Here is a 23,588-nt window from a genome sequence, read left to right on the forward strand (position 1 = left end):
CTTTGCGGGCGACTTATTTAATATTTATTTGTATAGGTCCGATGCCTGATTTCCCTGATTTATTTTTATAAATATTTTATAGAATAACTTTGTGATTAATTTAAAATAGGTTGAAGTTCAGTTTTTTAATCAGTCCCTCACCGAAGTTGTATATAGTAAATGTAATATTAGTTTATATCAAACATGATTAAGTAAATATTTTTCGTTGAATCTTAACTGCTTATAAACTTTCGTAACACTCAGTTACACCAACGCAGCCTTTTTCCATTTTCACAACCTTTCACCAATCGATAAGCAAATCCCAAATCCTAAGCTTTTCTTGCGCTAACATCAACATTTTCACGGTTGCCTCTGCGAAAAGCTGAATTTTCCTGCACAGTGTGCTTTTGTGGCTGATTCCTTAAACTCGTTCGCGTTGCTAATGGTCGCGTGTGAAAAATACAATAAAATAAAACACTGAAAAGCCAGGAAAATCAAACAAATTAAGCCCATAACTCGGAAATTGTAAAGTGCAAAGTTGATAAACGAACAGTGGGAATAAAAACTGATAAGAGGGATATAATAGGAAGCTGCTTTCACTTTCTTCGCAGTGAGCCTTTAGAAATTTTTCACCCACTCACATGTGTTGGTGCAGTGGTGAGCTAGTGTGTGTTTAGGCTATTACATATGCGTGGGTAGGTCAATCGGTCAGCTTCTCAACCTCTCAACGGCCAAAAACCCATAGCCAAAAACCTGTAATACTTAGTCTAATTAATATGCCAGCCAGGCACAAATGTATCCATACAGCATTTCCCAGGCGGGCCATCAAAACGGCCATGAGCAAATTAGTTTTTACTGCCAAAAGCGCGCTCTTGACCCCATTTCCGTCAATAGGTGTTTGGGATATTTCCCCGAAAGCCCAGATAAACGGCTAATTATATGTAAAATATACAACATTTTTCGGGGAAATCTTCTTTGAATTCTCAGTATCCCACCCAAATTAGGCAACAAAATAGAACACAAAAAAGTAATTTTAAGGTTTTTTTTGGTAATCTAATGAAAGTTGTATTTTGTTTGCTGCAAAGGCCAAAAGCTCGGCTGCAGAAGGAGCTTGGCAGTGAGAGAGAATAAGAGAAAGTCGCTTTCTCTCAGTCAAAGTTGATTGCCCATTTGACAGTTGGGTCACAAAAAAGTCGTTGCGACAACAAAGGAGAATGTAAACATTGCGCGTGTTTTTGTTTTGATGCTCTCTCCCTCTGACCCACCCACATAAGTGGGTTAAATATATAAAGGTATCTGGGTAAGCCCAGGAATTGCCGATAAGTTATCACTGACGCTGGAAATTCGTTGGCCGCTGTTCACTCAAATGGAATTAACCAAAATCCAATAAAGTACTTTGATAGCAGGAGTTTACCCAAAATATACTCTAAAAACTAATTGAACATTCATGGGGGAAAATTCTAGAAAGTGAACGGAAGAGCTTTTTAATTGACTTGTTTTACCCTACAAGGCAGTTCTCAAATCTGTACGTAGGATTAACAGAACTTCACAATAATAAGAACATTTATTTTAGATCTACAATCCTCAAACGACTCTCTACAGCAGACTAACAATAAATGCCAAATTTTTACAAACCGCCGCTTTAAACTCGTCCAAAACTAACAACCATCAAAATACAACCAAACTATAAGTCACCACCGTCGATTTTCTACAACTCTGAAAAACAAAACATTAAAAATAAACAAAATATTTTCTAAACATAACTAAAAGCTTTCCCGTATTTAAGTGAGTCTGAAAAAAGTGCGCTTGTCTGTGTATTGCGACTGAGACCAAACACACCTGTTGCTGCGATGCTTTGACCGCATTTAGCTATTTTGCTTTCTGGCGAGCTCTACTCCACAAGGAAAACGCTCTTTCTAGACCGCATCTTAAACGAAAGGCAAATCAATATTGTGCGTCCGAATGAAACTTCAAATATGAATACAGGTACAAGGATATTTAATTAATTAGTATTGGATCAGGATTGTTCAAGTTGTGTCCAATTTAATTAAATATTTGGTTTTACAAATTCAATTTATAAATGGCAACAAGATAAGCCCATAAATTTTAAATCAATTTGTGGAACAGCTTCCATTCTTATTCATTCCATTAAATACTAAATTATTGTAAATCAATATTTTTGAGTTGGGTTGAGTTCTAAGTAATGTAAATATCATCCACAATTTCACAATTTGATTACTAACCTTAATAACTTTAACAACTCCCACCCGCTGTGCTGTCCATTAACACCCCACTGATTGCCCCACAAAAGGAGACCGTAAGGAGCAAGCCTCGTTAACACCGCAACAGCAACAATCGCCGCAGCAACCAGAGCAACAGCAACCAATTACCCGACACGATGCCTTGGATAGTTCTAGTGCTAACAATAAGCTAAATAATAAACATAATAGCGATAAGGATAAGGATATAACTAGCGATAGGAATTGGGAGGCGGGCAGAGATTTATTGCCAGCCAGTGTTGTCATCGTCGATGAATCATGTCCCACGTCCAAAAGTCAGAAACAACCATCAGAATCGAGCGTTGTGCCGCGAAGTGGTGCCACTTCCTCATCGCAACGACGCCGACAATTGCAATTCCAAAGACAAAAGGAGGCCAAACTTTATGACCGCGGAGATGGGGAGCCTTCGACCTCAACCTCGACCTCCGCCACCACAACAGCAACAACAACTGTGATGGGTGGCGGGGAGTTGGTGAACTGTATTGCCTACGATGACAACACTCTGGTAATCGAGAGGAAACCCTCGCCCACCTCCCCGTCCACCTCCCGACTATATCTCAAGTCCGAAACACCCACGCGTGGCAGTCGAAAATATAATCGCAAGTCATCGGCCAAAAGTGATTTGGAAGTGGTCGTTGTTAAGCCGGAACACCATCATCAGCTTCGATCCCCAACGATAACGCTTCCGGTTCCTGCTAACCAACTAACCACCTCAGCATCAGCGGGCACTTCGCCCACGGGAGCGGGATTGGGATCAGGATTGGGAACAGCCTCGGGAACGGTCCTGCAACAAAGGTACATACAACTCCAGCTGGAGCACGAAAAGAAATACATTTTCCATGCAATGCAAGAGTTTGATTACATGGAACAAACTAGGCGTTCTAGGGCATAGTAAGTCGGAATTAGACCCCACAATTAACTATTGTACTCCTATCGTGACTCAATGTTGTTGTCCCTTGTGCTCATCGTCTTACTGTGTGTCTCGTGTGTCTGAAATCGCATGCCAAGTATTTAATATGCCATTTGAAGCCCACATCAGAGTTGACTTGCGTAGCTGACTTGAAACGGCTTTAAATAGGCTCCAAAGCTTATTTGGAAAATCACTTTGATAGGAATTTCAGAATATTATTTTACTGGTTAAGCTTTCTAGAATAATAAAAAACTTACAAAATGTGTTTGCTTGAATGTTGGCACTCACCTTGGAGATTATTTATGACGGCTTTAAATTATCCTGCCAAGTTCAGTCATAATCGAATAAACATTTGTGCCATAAAACGGGAGAAATGTTAGTTTGTTTATTTAAAACATTCCATAAACTATTGTAGATTATCATGTCTTTACAAAATGGAACTCAAAACATCTGTCAGCAAACTGATTCTTCTCTTTTATTCTCATGAAAAAATTCAAGTTTAGGATATGTTTTCTGAGAAAGGAATAAATTTTACCATACATTATAGGTTTTTGAAAAGTTGAAAGTCTTAATGAGTTAGTTTCAGTTGATTTTTAATTTGATGAAAACGATTGACGTACTTTATTAATAGGAACCTTATATCTTACTAAAACTATAGCAACGGAACACTTTAAAATTATAGGATTGATTAAATTTGTAATTTAAAAGCTAAAATTAAGGTAAACTAAGTATATTTGAGTACCCCACCCTGTAGAATAAATGGTTGATGGCAAGTGAAATTCAAATATAAAAATTAAGAAAAACTCTAATTCATCGTTTTTCCCTCCTCATAACAGTTGCAGTGCCCTCGATCCGAGCGAGGAACAGAATCATCCCAGTGGAACCAGGAGGCGACCCACCAGCACTGAACTTGCCCTCAGTAACGTCACCAGTCAGATTGTAAACAACGCCACCTACAAGTTAGACTTCAAACAACGCCGTCACAAAAGCAACAACGGCAGTGGCAGTGAACAAGCGGCGGGAACAGGATCTTTAACAGGATTAGCCACAGGTTCGGTGACAAGTCCTGGTGCTGGACCCTCGAGCTCCAGTGGCAAGCGTCGTAAGTCCAGTTGTACTTCCTGTGGCGGTGGTGGCATAAGTGCCCCTCCCCCAAGACTAACACCCGAGGAGTGTTGGCAACTGCAACCGCAGAACAGTGTCACCAGTGCCGGCAGCACAAATAGTAGTCTAAGCAGCGGCGGCGGACACGACGAGGATAGTAGTTATAGTGCCGTCGGTGGCGATAGTAGCAGCAGTAATAGTTGCAACTGCGACATAACCGGTGATAATAGTACGCTGCATGGTTTTGGAGTCGGCGACGTTAGTAGTTTTATTATCGATTGTGACGACGATATCGAGGGTGACGACGATCTCAACCAGGATCTCAGTTCGCAAACCCTGCGCACAGCGGCTATAGTAGCGGCAGTTGCAGCTGCAGCCAAGGAACAGGCACAGGAGCAATCGCTCGCCGACTGCGATAGCTTCAGCGATCAGCGACAGGATGCCGATGAGGGTGTCCGAATCATCCAGGCTAGTGGCGGCAATAACGACTCACTCGAGGACGTCGGCGAGGTGGATGACAACGCCGACGTTGTTGTGAGAAAGAATTCAAGAAATCGCCCTTCGATCAGCAGGACATGCAGGATCACCGAGGAGGACGACGACGAACAGGAGCTAGACGACGAGGAGCCCGAAGGCACCACCATTGACATTGATGAACAAGAACAGCAACAGCAGGAGCACGAGGACCAAGGAGAATCCGGTGAAGACGAGGAGACGACGACGACGACGTCGACGAGTATTTTGAGGAGGAAGAGGACGACACCCAGGCCTTTTCACCATTCTACTCCAGTTCCGCGGAGTTAATAGATAATTTTGGTGGCGGTGCTGGCAAATTCTTCAACATTATGGACTTTGAACGAGGAGCCTCCGGCGGAGGTGGCTTTTCGCCAAACGGCAATGGCGGTCCCGGTAGCGGGGATGCCTCCCGAGTGGCGAGATACGATTCCGGGGAGGGTGATCTGGGCGGCGGCAACAACATCATGGGTGAGTCCTCAATTCCCAACTTCCTAACTGTTTTTCATCCAATTTTTTTGATTACTTTAAAAATCATTTTTAACCCGCATACAGGCATCGATTCTATGGGCATTGCAAACATTCCGGAAACCATGAACGGCACCACAATTGGACCAAGTGGAGCTGGTGGCCAAAAATCTGGTCCTGGGGCAGCTGCCGCCGGCCAAAAGAGGCCACAGCGACGTGGAAAACCTCAGCCAGATAGACCACAACGAGCACTATTTTGCCTAAGCCTCAAAAATCCTTTGCGAGCCATGTGCATTCGCATAGTGGAGTGGAAGTATCCTTTTCATAAACTCATATCTACAGTCGCGTTAATTAATTTTAAGATACCCATTACTTTAAAGAAAAATTTCTGAAATGGCTTCCCTTAACTCATTAACCCTTCTAGGCCATTTGAGTTCCTTATTTTGTTAACCATATTTGCCAATTGTGTTGCCTTGGCTGTCTACACGCCCTATCCAGGCAGCGATTCGAACGTGACGAATCAAACTTTGGTAAGTCCTGCCCATGTCGGGGATGTTATTGATAATAAATATTTATATTATGGCTAACTAATGAATATGAATTTCTTTCATGTATCTCTTACGTTCATCTCATCCACATCCGATTCACACATCCACATAATCACACAAATACACCAACGATACGATCCTTGAAACAAACTCTGAATCCCCGATCCGAAAATCACACTACGCACTCCAAAATAAAACAAAAACCCAACACTAAAAAACAGGAAAAAGTTGAATATATATTCCTAGTTATATTCACAGCGGAATGTGTTATGAAAATTTTAGCATATGGTTTTGTGTTACATAATGGTGCATATCTAAGAAATGGATGGAATTTATTAGATTTTACAATTGTAGTTATAGGGTAAGCATATAAAATATTCCAGTTAAAAGCGCTTAGCGCCCAGGCCCTCTGCGGCCTCGTTTTAACCATTTTCTATGTTACCTTATATCCAATTCAATCAAAATTGACCAAAAATTAGAAAACCGTAAACGTGAAAACGTAAAAAAAAATAGAAAGAATATTTTTTGAAATGATATCATGCCTAGATTGAGACACGTATGAACTTTGTATGTACGCCGTACATTTTTCCAGAGCGATAAGTACTGCACTCTCCCAACTGATGAAGGACGCCTTCGATGTGAAGGCCCTACGTGCCTTTCGTGTGCTACGTCCACTGCGACTTGTATCGGGTGTACCAAGTAAGAGCTTCCTTGCACCATAGAAAAAATTCTACAAATCACAAAATTGAAATACCCTGGGCTTAGTAAAGCGAAGATCTAGCAACTACGGACTGTTTCGTAGTTTAAATACTGCACAGAGTGAAGAAAATCTATTCATTTTTTAACTATTACTATTGATCTTAATACCTCTTTTCTTACTAACTGCAAGTTTCCTACATTTCCGATTGCCTTATTTTAAAGCTTAAAGAAAAGATATAGACAGATTAAATCAGATACAAAAAAAATGAATCACTTAAATTAGATTATTACTTCTGTGCCGTATTTTCTGCTTAGCTTTGAGTGTTTGCACTAGATAACTACCCGCCAGCCATGCTAATGAGCACCCGAACCAAAAATCCAATCGAATATTGGCAATTCATAATGCTATTCTACAGGTCTACAGGTTGTGCTGAATTCAATTTTAAAGGCCATGGTGCCACTGTTTCACATTGCACTCCTGGTCATATTCGTAATCATAATCTATGCGATCATTGGCCTAGAGCTCTTCTCTGGCAAATTGCACAAGGCGTGTCGCGATGAGATCACAGGTAAGCGGAGATTCTCCCATAATCACCAACGAATCGTACAATATTTATACGTTGTACGAATATCATTCAATTGTCTTGAATGCCACCAGATATGTCGCATTACAAAATCAGAGTCCAAAAAGGTTCTATCACTAGTAGATTAGACTGCCAGGAAATCGTTGGCTACCATATACCAGTTACTCTCAAACTTACACATATAAACCCGCAAGAGCTCTTTAATTAAATGCCACGATTGCCGGCTAATCTGCTAGTAAATAAAACTGTTAAAGGTATCAATTGTATGGGACAAGTAAAATATGCCAAAGATGCGGCATATTCCGCAAAGACACTCCACGACAAGAAACCCCAAATGGCACTCCACAGAACACAACCGTATCTTAGAGATATCACCTCATCCCATTTTCATCTCACTACATCACTAATGCATGAATCCTAAACCAAAACAAATCGGAATGTAGGTGAATTCGAGGAAAATATCCGGCCCTGCGGCGTGGGATATAAGTGTCCGCCGGGCTTTAAGTGCTATGGCGGCTGGGATGGACCAAACGACGGCATCACAAACTTCGACAATTTCGGCTTGGCCATGTTGACGGTGTTCCAATGCGTCACCCTAGAAGGATGGACCGATGTCCTATATAGCGTAAGTAGCACATTTTCCATCTAAAAATGAACAAGGCAAGTAAGTTTATGATTTTGTTAATTAAAAATGAAATGTCAAGTATATAATCGCCAGAGTATTTCGCTGAAAAGGTTTAATTTATGAAAAATACTTAAAATTGTATATTTATCTTTAGATCCAAGATGCAATGGGCAGCGATTGGCAGTGGATGTATTTCATTTCCATGGTCATCCTGGGTGCCTTCTTCGTGATGAACCTGATTCTCGGTGTGTTGTCCGGTGAGTTCTCCAAGGAGCGTAACAAAGCCAAGAATCGCGGTGACTTCCAGAAGCTGCGAGAAAAGCAGCAGATTGAAGAAGATCTGCGGGGCTACCTTGATTGGATAACCCAAGCCGAGGACATCGAACCCGATGCCGTTGGGGGCCTAATATCCGATGGCAAAGGTAAGCAGCCAAATGAAATGGACTCCACCGAGAACCTGGGCGAGGAATTGCCCGAAGTTCAGCTGACTGAATCGCGTTGGCGCAAAATGAAGAAAGACTTTGATCGGGTCAATCGCCGAATGCGTCGAGCCTGCCGCAAGGCTGTAAAGTCCCAGGCATTCTACTGGCTCATCATCGTCCTGGTGTTCCTCAATACTGGCGTCTTGGCCACAGAGCATTATGGACAACTTGATTGGCTGGATCAATTCCAAGGTGAGTGTAAAGAGAGTAGAAGGTTATATTCTTGTTTTCAAATAACATATAATTTTATTTTCATTTTCAGAGTACACTAACATGTTCTTCATCGGTCTCTTCACCTGTGAAATGTTATTGAAGATGTACAGTCTGGGTTTTCAGGGCTACTTTGTTTCATTATTCAATCGCTTTGATTGCTTCGTCGTGATTGGCAGTATAACAGAGACTCTGTTGACCAAAACAGGAATGATGCCTCCATTGGGTGTCTCCGTGTTGCGTTGTGTACGTCTACTGAGAGTCTTCAAAGTGACCAAGTAAGTATTTATTTAGTTTACAGGAGATACTATAGTAATACTTAAAAATCATCAATTTGTTTCAGATACTGGCGATCTCTTTCAAATCTCGTTGCTTCCCTACTTAACTCTATACAATCGATTGCTTCGCTTTTGTTACTGCTCTTCCTATTTATTGTGATATTTGCTCTGTTGGGTATGCAAGTGTTTGGCGGTAAATTTAATTTTGATGGCAAAGAGGAGAAGTATCGAATGAACTTCGACTGCTTTTGGCAAGCCCTTCTCACAGTTTTTCAGGTAAGTTGTTTTTGTCATTTACGTTTTGGAATGGTTGAATAAAATATTTTACTTTTCAGATAATGACTGGTGAGGATTGGAATGCTGTGATGTATGTGGGCATCAATGCTTACGGCGGAGTGTCCTCCTATGGTGCCTTGGCGTGTATTTACTTTATAATTTTGTTTATCTGCGGTAACTATATCCTGCTGAACGTGTTCTTGGCCATCGCTGTAGATAACTTGGCAGATGCCGACTCACTGTCCGAGGTGGAAAAGGAAGAAGAGCCTGTAAATTGGAAATTCATTTAATTTAAGTTCTACTAGATAATATTTCTCATTTTCTTTAGCATGATGATTCAGCTCAGAAGAAGTCGCATAGTCCTACTCCAACAATTGATGGCATGGATGATCATCTAAGCATAGATATTGATATGGAACAACAGGAATTGGATGACGAAGATAAAATGTAGGGGGAGGGAGAGGGGTTTCTGGAAACTAACTTTTAATATTTGTCAATTAAGATTTCATTCTTTTACTTGAAATTAAATTCTGATATTTATTCTCATATTTTTTTAAGGGACCACGAAACCTTATCCGATGAGGAAGTCCGTGAAATGTGCGAGGAGGAAGAAGAAGGTATGTCATGTCGAATTTTATTGACAATCTTTCCGACTAAGCTCAGTGTAAGATATAAACATAAGACTTATATTTAAGTACCTTAGCTTATGCTTAGACTTTTATCAAGACTAACACATATCAAAACCAAATCGAAACTATTTCCTAAAACAATGCCGCCGACGCCTACATCAACTGCTGCTATTTTTTGGAAAACCACGCACCCAAAAATAAAACAAAAACCGACAATAAAAATACAAAAAACAAACGAAAACACAAAAACACTTGCAAATATTAATCGAAAGACTCCAATTCCGAAGTATCAGCACGTGTCACTGCACGACCCCGACGATTATCTGAGGTCAGCATGAAGAAGACTAAAAAGCCCATCCCGCGAGGCAGTGCCTTTTTCATTTTCAGTTACACGAACAGGTAATTCAATCAAGCAATCAATCAAACGATCCATCATCGATCGACATCCTAAAACACAACACACACTCGCACACTCTTTAATATGGTCCATGTGTCTTGTGATTGGAGTTACGTTTTTTACATTGGTTTAGCCGTTTGTTCTTCGCATGTGACAAACAACCGATTATCGATTACAATTCCTTATCGAGCTGTATCTAATGCGTATTGCGAATGTATATAATTACTATAATCCCTTTTTGTTTCCACAAAACACAATACGACACTGAATATATATTTTGATTTATTTAGTTTTCATTGGTTTTTGCATTTTGCTGTTAAGGGTGGCCAACCTTAATTAAGAATAAATTAAGATTTTTATTACCTTCCTTTTAGTAAAGGTATGATCATAAGTTTAGCTAAAAAAACAAACATTTTTTGTAAGAACCTTAGTTTATTTTTAAGATATTTGTAGTTTAATTGTATAAATGGTTTTTGGACAAATTCTTATAAATGTGTTTATTATTTTTTCCAAATTGGCAACTTACATATATATACGTAATATATGATTAAATTTGTATTGCATATAGTGGATGAAGAAGGCATGATTACAGCACGACCCCGACGTATGTCTGAGGTTAATACGGCAACGAAAATTCTACCCATACCGCCGGGCACATCATTTTTTCTTTTCTCACAAACGAACAGGTTTTTATGTTTGAGTTTTATTTTTCCCCCCGAGTATCGAAAGTCTCCGAAAATACTATATATTTTGCATATGTGTGTGCAATGCGTCGTGTGTGTGTGTGTAAATTATGTTTTTTTTTTCGAAAAAACATAATTTTAATAATCATGTATCCGTCCTTTTGTTTAACCTTGTTTTGTATATTGTGATAAGTCAACAAAATCCCGAATTTATTTTTAGTTGGATTAGATGATAGAAATTTATTTTGGTAGACCAAATTTATTTAGATGCCTAGCTGCTTTTTATACCATTATTTTGTTTTTAACTTTTCTTGTGAAAAATCTAATTGCATGCAAATTTCTGTAAATTTGTTTTATGTTTTTATTATTTGTGGTAGGGTAAAGTCTTAGTTCACTTTTATTAATGGTTTGTGTAAATGTATCTCAACAGATTCCGTGTGTTCTGCCATTGGCTTTGCAATCACAGCAATTTCGGCAACATTATCCTGTGTTGCATTATGTTTTCGTCGGCTATGTTGGCAGCAGAGAATCCTCTGAGAGCCAACGATGATCTGAATAAAGTAAGTAGCTCCTGATCCGAACCGAAACAAAAAAATAAAAATATAAAAAACAACGTGAAATGATTTTAAGAACTTGTAAGTTACGATTGAAGCTGGCAACAAGCTGGCTGATATCCCTCGATGTTCTTTTTTACTAGAAACACCTTTCGTTCGATGTCCTTCACCACTGTTCATTTGTTTTTCCAGGTGCTCAATAAATTTGATTATTTTTTCACGGCAGTTTTCACAATAGAACTGATTCTGAAATTGATTTCATACGGTTTCGTATTACACGACGGAGCCTTTTGCAGATCCGCATTTAATCTATTAGATTTACTTGTGGTCTGCGTGTCATTGATTTCTCTAGTGTCCAGGTAAACGATAATCCATATAGCTACTCTAACCCAGTAGTTGTGATACTAATTACTTCTGGAACATAAACAATAACGTCGATTTCAACTGCAGTTCGAATGCGATTTCAGTCGTGAAAATTCTACGTGTGCTCCGTGTTTTAAGGCCACTCAGAGCCATTAATCGTGCCAAGGGTCTCAAGGTAAGAACTCAACCAAAATCCTTTCTATTTCGCTATTTATTTTTCTGACACACAAATAAATGCTTCTATTAAAAATGGTTATAAATTTTCTTTGAGTTTTAGTTTTATTTTTATTTTGAATTTTATTTATTAATGAAAAGCACACAATCAATTATTATTTTTTTTTTAACTAACAAGCAATTTAAAAATTTTGATAATCAATAACCTCGAAGAAGTAGTCTTGGGCCTTTGATTAACTTTAGCGTAAGCCAAACCAAAAACCTTGAAATGCTGGGTGTAGGGTGCACCACAATAAAATTATACTACAACCAAAAAAAAAGCAACAAAAAGTATCTTTATGAACTATACACAGCTGAAAAAAACAAACTGTTCTTTAATTTTGAGCTTTACTCGTAACACCCTTACGAAAATGGGCGTGGAATAGAAATGTATGGGCGTGGCTTGGGCATAGTGATATCTATGTAATAACCCCTGAATACTAAACACATGACCAGCAAACTGTTCGCGCGCAACAAATGGAAGTCAGAAACCAAACATGCCATATTTATGATTAGTTTTATATATTAAATAGATTATTACTATAACTATATATCGTCGTATCACATACAGCATGTTGTTCAATGTGTCATAGTCGCAGTTAAGACTATCGGAAATATTGTGCTCGTCACATGCCTACTGCAGTTCATGTTTGCCGTTATAGGAGTCCAATTGTTTAAGGTATGATTTTATTTTTAAGTTCCCACTTAATCTATCTCCGTTTGCATTAAGTCCAAAAATGTAGGATACATTGTATTTAAATTATAAAAACTTATAGTGAGGGTTTTAATTATTTAGCTGAAAACGAACTGTACAAAGCCTAGAGTAAAAAATCTAATTATTTGGGATAACTACCAACGCATGGAACCTTAAATTTAAAAAGATAAAAAGAAATCTTTATAGAAGAATTATTAATTCATTTAGATAGTCGATGCCATACATACTATATTTTTTAAACATATTTTGTTATTCTACATTACGGGTGTACACATATGCAACTTCCAAAAACGTTTCTAACATATTGTTGTTGTTTAAACGATTTCCCTTGTTTCAGTTTGCATATACTAATATTGTTTAATAGCTTTTCTTATTTGTTATGATTTAAAAATATGTTTACTAATATTTTTGTACCATAATTGGATTTATGTTTAACTTGAATCAATAAAATTCAAACGTCTAGGAAATGTATATAATACCAACTCTTGCTGGCTAGTATTGCTTATTAACGCTCAGCATAATATAATATATTTAAGGAGAAATCGGTGTCAAAGATATATCAGGAAGAAATAAAATATCAAATAAAAGATTTTACACTGCGGGATGAATAGTTTAAGAATACCTAACCTTTGAGTTTCGAGATTACACCGATCCTAACACTACTCACACGACTTAAAACACATTATACATATATTGTAATATCAACTCTTATATATTCCACACCCATTTTCTGCGTTTGTACACGTCTAAATGCAACAAATTCACAATAGATATCGATAAGCGATCATAAGCACACTGACACATAAAGTATATAGGCTATATCCAATAGCTCACACATCAGCACATGAACTTTTAGGTTTTATCCTTTAGCAATAAATCAGCAACCTACCTTGCACCCTAGCATCAAGGCCAATCTGTCCTTTAGATCTAAATCTCCCAGGTGTAAAGAACCCAAAAATTGCGGACCATCAAGTAACAACAAATCGCAGTGTTTAAAGAGAAAAAACATTATGAGTCCACAGTATAATCACATATATTAAGAGATCAAAATTATATATATTTAATGCTATCTAATTTTAATTGAAAACTTTTACTGTGGATTCATAAAAACCTTAATTTGAATGTCGAAATTTTAATTTTATTATTTGTTATCTTTACTTTGATACCATTACCTTTTGATTTTGATTTTACTGTACTTATACTTTCAATATTTATTATTATTCCTGTAATTGTATAAAATATAACGAAAATCCTAATTTTATAATCAAACACAATAATTTCTGACAAAAGGATGTCCCAATATTTTAAACGTATTTTCTTCCCTTTTTCTCTCCTTGAACGTGTTTCGGTTGTTTTGAATTGAATTTTGCAAACGCAACAAAAAATTGTCGTATTATTAATACCGATATATATTGCCAAAACCATTTGATTTCATCATATAAAAATGTGGTCACCAAATACAAAAAATAACCCTATTAATTGATGCTGACAAACCACAAAAAAACATGAATTGAAATTGAAAATATATATTTTTTAATGTCATTCATTCGCCATAAATTCGAACAACCAACCAATTGGCCTACACTGATAAAAACACATTAAACATCTGCAGTATGTGGTCAAGTGCGTTGTAGTCGCAATCAAAACCATTGGTAATATCATGTTGGTGACATATTTGTTACAATTCATGTTCGCTGTTATTGGAGTACAACTCTTTAAGGTAATTTCTTTTGAATTATATATGAAAAGTCATTGGTGAAGGGTATCTTCAGACGGCTTTAAGTGTGCGCTTCTATTTTTTGAAAGGAACAAATATAAATAAATTGAAAATGCCGCTTAATATGTGTGTGCTTTGAATTTTGTAGTTTCTTTTTATCTTGATATTTGTGTGTAGGGTAATTTTTTCAATGGAAGGTAACTATTATCGATGTTATATCTTTAAATTTGACCAAAAAGTAAGTCTTTTTCTAAAGCAAAGTCTGGGTCGCGATTCTTTGACCTTTCTTTAACAGAAAAAAATCGCTTTGCAATAGCTTGGTAAACCAAAAAAAAAAATGTTCTCAAGTTCTTACCATCCAGCTTAGTTAAATTTTTCCAGCTTTTCTAAAACTAACCTCCAAGGCAAAGTTAGCTCGCTCCCAATGTAATATATCTCTATATTTTCCCATGTACGTAACTCTGTTTTCAACCCAATAACATTTTTGGTGTCCTGTCTGTAAATATTGCTCTGTCCAAAATAAACAAAACTAAAACCGTTGTTGTCCATCCAGCAATTTCGAGCAGTGTTTGTAAATGTGTTTGCATATGAAACACCCTGTAAATGTGTGCATACATTTAAGCAAATATGTAGTACTAGATAGTCTATCGTATTCTGTTCCAAGCTATTTTTGAACTAGGTATTAGTTAATAGTCCGTACAGTAAAGCAGTTTTAATCATTGTGACCCTTTGGGAAAGCAAACTCGAGTAAAGATTACTGAACTATGAGATTGCTCTCCATAACATTTCAACTTTACCATTGTATACACTAATTCTTGTAATATTTTCTCATCCTCGGCCGACCCATCACATTTTCCAAACCCACCAAAACAGGGTAAATTTTTCAGGTGCACTGATGGTTCCAAAATGTCGCAAGATGAATGCTAGTAAGTGATTTTCCGGTAGCTAAAGGACTTAGTTTAAATTAAGTAATTAAATTTTAGCGGAACTTATCTAGTCTATGATGATGGTGATGTCCATAAGCCGCGACTCAAGGAAAGGGAATGGAGTAACAATCGATTCCATTTCGACGACGTGGCCAAGGGCATGTTGACATTGTTCACAGTATCCACCTTTGAGGGTTGGCCGGGGTAAGTTTATACTCAGACTTTCATCATCAATTCACTTCCTAACATATTTTTTAATTCCAGGTTGCTTTACGTTTCAATTGATTCGAATAATGAAAATCGCGGTCCAATACACAACTTCCGTCCGATCGTAGCTGCCTACTATATAATCTATATTATTATTATTGCCTTCTTCATGGTGAACATATTCGTCGGTTTCGTTATTGTCACTTTCCAAAATGAAGGTGAACAGGAATATAAGAATTGTGATCTGGATAAGAATCAGCGTAACTGCATAGAGTTCGCCCTAAAAGCGAAGCCCGTTAGACGCTATATACCGAAGCATGGTATACAATATAAAGTCTGGTGGTTCGTCACCTCGTCATCCTTTGAGTATACCATATTCATACTGATCATGATAAACACTGTAACGCTGGCCATGAAGTTCTATAACCAGCCGTTGTGGTATACAGAACTTTTAGATGCCTTGAATATGATATTTACGGCGGTTTTTGCCCTGGAATTTGTATTTAAATTAGCCGCTTTTCGATTTAAGGTAAAAGGAGCTCTGAATTATAATGTAAAAGTCAATATTACCTATATTACCTTTAATTTTCTAGAACTACTTTGGAGATGCCTGGAACGTTTTCGATTTTATTATTGTGTTAGGCAGTTTCATTGATATTGTCTACTCGGAAATCAAGGTTTGTTAATGTGATACCTAACTAACTAATCAAACTAATAATTTAATATATTTGCAGAGCAAAAACACTTCACAGACGGCAGAATGTGACATTGTAGAGGGTTGTAAATCTGCTAAGAAATCTGTGAGTTTTTAGTTTTCCTTCTATATGAGGGTAGCCTCTAATTGTACCAATTCTTTTGCAGGCTGGATCAAATTTGATATCCATCAATTTCTTCCGTCTTTTTCGTGTGATGCGACTTGTGAAGCTTCTCAGTAAAGGCGAAGGCATTCGGACATTACTTTGGACTTTTATAAAGTCTTTTCAGGCCTTGCCTTATGTAGCCCTTTTAATTGTACTTTTATTCTTTATATATGCTGTGGTTGGAATGCAAGTAAGTCCTTGCAAAAAAACATTCTTAATAAGTATACCTAATAAGTTTCAATTTTCAAGGTTTTTGGCAAAATTGCACTAGATGGCGGTAACGCAATAACGGAAAACAACAACTTCCAGACCTTCCAGCAGGCAGTTCTCGTACTTTTCCGATCTGCCACCGGAGAAGCTTGGCAGGAAATCATGATGTCCTGCTCAGCACAACCGGATGTGAAATGCGATATGAATTCAGATACGCCGGGAGAGCCTTGCGGTTCCTCTATAGCCTATCCCTACTTCATTTCCTTTTACGTTCTCTGCTCATTTTTGGTAAGAAGCATAGTTATGAAAGATTTTTATTCATACTATATTACTCATTCTTTCAGATTATTAATCTTTTCGTCGCTGTCATTATGGACAACTTTGACTACTTGACGCGCGATTGGTCCATCTTGGGACCACATCACTTGGATGAATTTATTCGGCTTTGGAGCGAATACGACCCGGATGCCAAGGGACGGATCAAACATTTGGATGTGGTCACATTGCTGAGAAAGATATCTCCGCCCCTCGGTTTCGGCAAGCTGTGTCCCCATCGAATGGCCTGCAAGCGACTGGTCTCCATGAACATGCCACTCAATTCCGATGGAACTGTTCTGTTTAATGCCACATTATTTGCAGTGGTTCGCACCTCGCTGAGCATCAAAACTGAGGGTAACATCGATGATGCCAACTCCGAGCTGCGAGCCACTATCAAGCAGATCTGGAAGCGGACCAATCCAAAACTCTTGGATCAGGTTGTTCCACCTCCCGGCAACGATGACGAGGTGACCGTTGGCAAGTTCTATGCCACGTATCTCATTCAGGACTATTTCCGACGTTTTAAGAAGCGTAAGGAACAGGAGGGCAAAGAGGGCCACCCGGACAGCAATACGGTTACTTTGCAGGCAGGTCTTCGAACTCTGCACGAAGTTTCCCCGGCTCTGAAGAGAGCCATCTCCGGTAATCTTGACGAGCTGGATCAGGAACCAGAGCCTATGCATCGAGTAAGTTTCTTTATATAATATTTTTTATAATATAAGCCCAATTATTGTTTATATTTAATTAATGTAAACTTATGCAATATTTTTCAGCGCCACCATACACTTTTTGGAAGTGTGTGGTCATCAATCCGCCGGCATGGAAACGGAACCTTCCGGCGGAGTGCCAAGGCGACAGCCTCGCAGAGCAATGGGGCTTTAGCGATCGGCGGATCAGCTTCAGCTGCCTTAGGCGTTGGCGGTAGTACGCTGGTCCTGGGAAGCGGCGATCCCTCTGGTGGGGACTATCTGTACGATACCTTGAATCGCAGTGTGGCCGATGGGGTGAACAATATAACTCGGAACATAATGCAGGCCCGATTGGCGGCAGCCGGGAAGCTGCAGGATGAACTGCACGCCAGTGGAAGTGGCGGGGAGCTAAGGACATTCGGCGAGAGCATTTCCATGCGACCGCTGGCCAAAAACGGCGGCGGAGCGGCCACTGTGGCCGGAACGCTGCCGCCCGAGGCCAATGCCATTAACTATGAGTGAGTATGCGGGGGCTATCAGATTCTGGTGAAGGTGGCGCAGCGGTCAGTAGGCCAATATTTGGAGTTTTCACCTAGCAAAAAAAAATCAATTAAAAACCAAAAAAAAAAAAGATATAAACACACAAAGCTCTATTACCATAATACTTGTTACTATGGCTTGCTGTTTAGTGAGTTGATCCATATTTCAATATTGCCAACAATTATCGTTTTCTGTTTTGTGGCATTTTGTTTGGTCACCTAGTGAAGAGCGCCCTAAAGTTTGTAATGGACAAAAGGAGCCGAGCCAAGCTCAACAAGTGACTTGGCACCACCAAAACAAATACGAGTTTTAAATTAGTTGACTTAGCAAACGTAGTTGCAATCACAAACTACCTTTAAAATGCATACTTGTTGCCACATAAACTAGTGGATTTAAAACCAAATGATACAAAAAAGACCAAACTTATTGGGAAAAAAGCAAAACATAAACCAAACTTTTACTCAATCCCCGAACATTAATTTCAGCAACCGCAATCGTGGTATTTTATTGCATCCATATAACAATGGTAAGCCTAAAATGCTGCAAATTGCAATAATAAAATTAAAACAAATAAAAACGTAACAAACAACTACAGCAGTAATTGCAACAGCAACAGCAACAGCAACAACAAAATGCACTACAATTTATTAACATTATTTAATGTGTTTTATATTTTATTCCTTTTTAACCGGACAAAATTCTAAAATAATTCCGATCAAATTGGTTCGTTTGTTGTTTTCATACACTCAAAATTTGACCCAAACTAAAACGCAAAAAAATTCCATTATATAACACCAATCTAATTGTTTACCAATTGATTTGTTTTGTTTTATCTACGATTATTATGTAGCTGCTGCATTCCTATTAAACATATTGCAACATAAAATTATGTACAGATTCTCGCCCACTGCGTTCAAAGATTATTTATTGCCTGCGGCATGTAAAAACGTTGACTATACCGACTATATCCAAGTCAAATGCAAAATCATTAACTAATCAGATGAGGCGGCCAAATGTTTTTTGTTCTTATTGTGTTTTCCTGGCTGTTTATTAATCGGGACCAAATTTAAATAACTGAATCGAATAAAAAATTGTAATTATGTTTCACAACATCGTAGTACACATCATTTAGATCTTATTTCTGAAATAAACATAAAATAGACTAGTTATTGTAGATCAAACTCGTAGTTTAGTAACATTTGAGTGCAGCTTTGTTATACAGCTAAAAATTAGAAACGCTTTCGCTGCATTATAGTTCAAATCAAGCCAAACACACAAAAACATATTTCGATACATAAAGCATATATATATTTGGGAATTATTGAATTTCAGAACAGCAAGTCCCCAGGTAAAGTCGCATATTATATTTTGAACGGGAAATATATCAGACTGATAATTTTAAAAATTCTGGATTTTTCCTTTTCTAACTAATTAGGGAGTAACTATAATTTGATCTTAAAATATAAAAGACTCATTTTTATACCTTATTTTTTATAAGAGCGCGTTTCTCTTTATTCTTTAATTTAGAAAGTCCAAAAATTCGATATATAAATTGGCTGATCTATCTAAAATACTATCGATACCAAACTCTTCTCCCCAACTTCTTTCTAATAACTATCGTGCTAACCACACTTAAACCTGACATAAAACCACTTCAAAATATAGATCTCCCCTTATAACTAAACTAAATACCATTAACCTAAGCGTCTGTGGCTCCTTTTGTTAATTACAAACTAATCAACGGATAAAACCCATCCAAAATCATCAACCTTGAAGAAGAAAAAATTCGCCAAAATAAAAGATTATTTAAAAAATCAGTCAATTGTATCTGTATCTGTTAAAGTAATTTGTTTTTATTACTCTTTCTTACAAAAATTTTATTATAGCATAAGTGATTCGAGTTTAAAAACCACCGAGTGCTGAATTTCGAAACCTCAGAAAATTCTTCAGTGTCCAAAAAAAGAGTCTCCAAAGAGTTCGAATCACAAGACTGGTTTCCCTTTCCATATGGGCATCATTCCCAAACTTTTATTTTCGTTACATTTTCTGTTTCTGTTAAGTTTGAAATTTGCAAAAAGAAAAAAAAGAACCATTCCGGTGTCGGTAAAGATTATGCTATTCCATGTATCCGATATGAGAGTTCCCTGATTACAATGTGGATTCAATGACATAACACCTACAACAAGAACAACAAACTACAACAAGTACCAGAAACAACTTTAACAACAACAATCGTTTAACACGCAACAACAGCAACAAGAGAGAACGAACGTAATTAAAAGCAAAACCCAAAGCAAGCCCGATATCGATGTCTATATTTATTCCTTATATATATAAAATTTCTTATATATATAATTATAAAAAGCCGTGATGTTGTGCCCATCTACTCATAAGCCTTGGCCTTGGCTCTATTAAGCCATATATCCCTTACAAATATGTGTGCCTTGCGACCATATAAACCACATCTTATACATTTAATACTAACCCAAATATCAAATACTCAATCGTTATATCCAAGCTGAGAATCTGAACGTTGTCGTCGTTGTTATTGTTCAAAATATATACGTATATGTTTTCCTATGCTATGCCCAAAAGAAAAACCAAAAAATGTCAGCCAGAAAACCAAAATATTCAAAAATTCACTATTGTCTTTCAGTGTTGTATTGTCGTCGCTTCCTCTTTTATTTTGTGTGGGAATTATTGTCACCTGGATTGGGCCTTCGGGTTTTCACATCCACCTCACATACTTCAACACACTGTGAATACAAACACACACCTCCGAATAAAAAAAATATAATATACATAAATAGATGCTTAGATGAGCCGCCTGCCTTGTTCATAGAACGCCTAGCATTAAGATCCTTATAATTGTTGCCTAGCATTGCTGGAGAATATTGAGCTTTGCCCTATTTATTTCAATAACTGCTTGCTTATTTTCGACAAAACTTATCATTTTGGTTGTGCTTATAATACTCACATTTGTTTTAATAAATATAACCCCAGGTTGTATCGATGTTTGGAAATCGTGTTTAATAAGCTTGTAATATCGAATGCTTGACTAACCATTAACTGTAATCATATTTTATAAATCAAATAAATAAGCTTGATGATCCTTATTAAGCAGGGAATAGTTTGATAGGTGATACATAAATATTTATTTCTTAATTTCTACAAGAATACATCCAAAGTTCTTTTTTGAAATACAATTTAAGCCTACCCTTAAACTTATACTTTTTGTAATTTTGAGATCTAGAATCTTCTTCTAAAGTTTAAATTTATTTTCTTATAATTGAAAATTGTTTTATTTAACAGTGTAAAATAATAATATAATTTTTGTAGACCTACAGTGGCAATAGATACAATGTTTTATAATTTCGTAAATTAGCTTTTGGATCATCAAGCTCTAATAAAATGCATATACAAATTATGCGTACATCATTACCTAATTATACGAAATTTTGTATTAAAATCTTTCAACTTATCTTATTTTATGCGAACATGCAGTCTACGCGCCCAATGGTGCTATTCCTGGCCACGAACGCATGATCCAATCGACACCAGCTAGTCCTTACGATCAGCGTCGTTTACCAACTTCATCTGATATGAACGGCCTAGCCGAGTCATTGATTGGAGGGGTAAGTAAAACCTTATTTAATAAAATTAAAAAACGCGAAAAACGCGAAATTTGGCCCACCCAAATTTTACGCCCTGAAAATCACTATTTTTTCTATGGAAAAATGTGATCGGAATATGGAATGTTGCATCTCGTTGAGAACAAAAATAAAGGATGAAAATATGAAATTTGGTTTCTTACCCGAGGTAATATTTATTAATCTCCAATTTCAGGTACTCGCCGCTGAGGGATTGGGTAAATACTGTGACTCCGAATTCGTAGGTACTGCTGCCCGGGAGATGCGTGAGGCGTTGGACATGACGCCGGAAGAAATGAATCTGGCCGCCCACCAGATCCTCTCAAACGAGCACTCGCTAAGCCTGATTGGGAGTAGCAATGGTAGCATCTTTGGAGGTTCTGCCAGTGGCCTTGGAGGCGCAGGATCTGGGGGTGTTAGTGGGTTGGGCGGTAGCAGTAGCATTCGCAACGCCTTCGGTGGAAGCGGAAGTGGTCCGTCCTCACTGTCGCCGCAGCATCAGCCATATTCGGGCACTCTGAATTCACCACCGATTCCGGATAATCGTCTGAGACGTGTTGCCACAGTCACGACCACAAACAATAACAATAAGTCCCAACTTAGCCAAAACAATTCGAGTAGCTTAAATAGTAGAGCCAATGCCAATAGCCAAATGAACATGTCACCAACTGCACAACAAATGCAGCAACAATCGCCCCAAAGAGGTCAGGGCAATCCGGCCTTCTCCTCATAGCACCCACATTGTAAGCTATACATACAGAATGTCTTCTTGATGGAATTTTAAGTGTACATCTAGCGGGAAATTTATCTATAATTTTTAGCGAACAAAAAACACTTTAGTCTTAGCATCGGGAATTGTTATTATATTTGAATTGTTCACAAGCAAGAACCAAACATAAAGAAACAAAAAACAAAAAAAAAACTTGTATAACTTGTATAAAGAAAAACCGCTAATTGTAAATGTATAAAATGAATAATGTTTTTGCCTTTTTGAGAAATCTATCGTTGGCCTTCGTCCTCTAACGAGCCACAAAACCAAAAACCAAACAAACTAAACTGAACAATTTAAGGAAAAAGTGTATATTTTTGGAAAAGATAGAAAAACCAACCTAAAACTAATAAAGTTTACCTTGTAATTAGAGATAAAGATCAAAACCAAAAACAAATAATGAAAAACACACCAATACAATTGATTAGGTAATAATCACCAAAACTTAAAACAATTACTTATACATTAACATTGAGCGACACAGTGTAATTACCTATTTCGATTTAGACGCATTTTATTTTTTAAGTATTTAAAATATAAACAATTTATGATAAACTGAATTGTTTACAATATATGCAACAGACATATATGTATAAAATTTATAAATGTAATAGCATAATTTCAAACTGAATGAGAGACCGAAGCCCTTGAAAAACTTAATGTAAACTGAATTTTAATTGTTATGATTGAATTTTTACAATAAAAAACCAGAAAAATGTGACCAAATTAATGTGTGTCTTTTTTACAGCATTGATTTTAGCATTTTATAATATTATTTGATATAAGAGGGGCATTATGAAGTTGGCATCTCGTTGGGAACGCGTCATCGAACAAAATGGCGCATATTTGACTTGAATCGCATTATTGTAACCAATATTATACCGCAAGACTTTTTTGACAACGTGATATTATGATTTTGAAATAAACAGAAAATATTTTTTTATAGATGCAATATTTACACTAAAAGTCGTTTAATATCTCTTTATGTGCATTTCGGTGCAAATGACACTCCCATTTTATTAAAAAATCTTATCTTATCCCTTTTGATTTTTTTGATTTTTCTACTAAAAATAATGAATATTTGCATTAAATACCAAATATACACAGGAAATCATTAAAGTTTCATCTTTGCTGTTGCAATTGACAAACTACTAAAGCGATTCCTTTGCGACTTTCAATAAAACACCAGCAAT

At 37.3% G+C, this 23,588-nt stretch overlaps 1 protein-coding gene across 1 annotated transcript; it reads left to right on the forward strand.

The window, feature by feature from the left end:
* The first annotated feature begins 373 nt into the window (after positions 1–373).
* On the forward strand, positions 374–23,121 carry LOC108118243 (voltage-dependent calcium channel type D subunit alpha-1). The gene is given in 34 exon segments (XM_017230867.2): positions 374–504; positions 1,553–1,965; positions 2,291–3,149; positions 4,005–4,983; positions 4,986–5,256; positions 5,341–5,566; positions 5,678–5,783; positions 6,023–6,162; positions 6,394–6,500; positions 6,917–7,069; positions 7,528–7,709; positions 7,864–8,383; positions 8,454–8,679; positions 8,745–8,955; positions 9,015–9,224; positions 9,284–9,402; positions 9,514–9,572; positions 9,872–9,983; positions 11,095–11,224; positions 11,411–11,577; positions 11,669–11,756; positions 14,122–14,229; positions 15,100–15,152; positions 15,210–15,356; positions 15,417–15,888; positions 15,953–16,036; positions 16,094–16,159; positions 16,221–16,409; positions 16,469–16,717; positions 16,774–17,433; positions 17,521–17,954; positions 18,462–18,502; positions 21,481–21,611; positions 21,823–23,121. Coding segments are annotated over 33 exon segments (8,046 nt in total). The 5' UTR covers positions 374–504; positions 1,553–1,955; the 3' UTR covers positions 22,360–23,121.
* Positions 23,122–23,588: the final 467 nt, after the last annotated feature.

The sequence above is a fragment of the Drosophila eugracilis genome, unplaced genomic scaffold (genome assembly GCF_018153835.1).
Source record: "Drosophila eugracilis isolate 14026-0451.02 unplaced genomic scaffold, ASM1815383v1 contig_423, whole genome shotgun sequence".
In the NCBI taxonomy this organism is placed as follows: Eukaryota; Metazoa; Arthropoda; class Insecta; order Diptera; family Drosophilidae; genus Drosophila; species Drosophila eugracilis.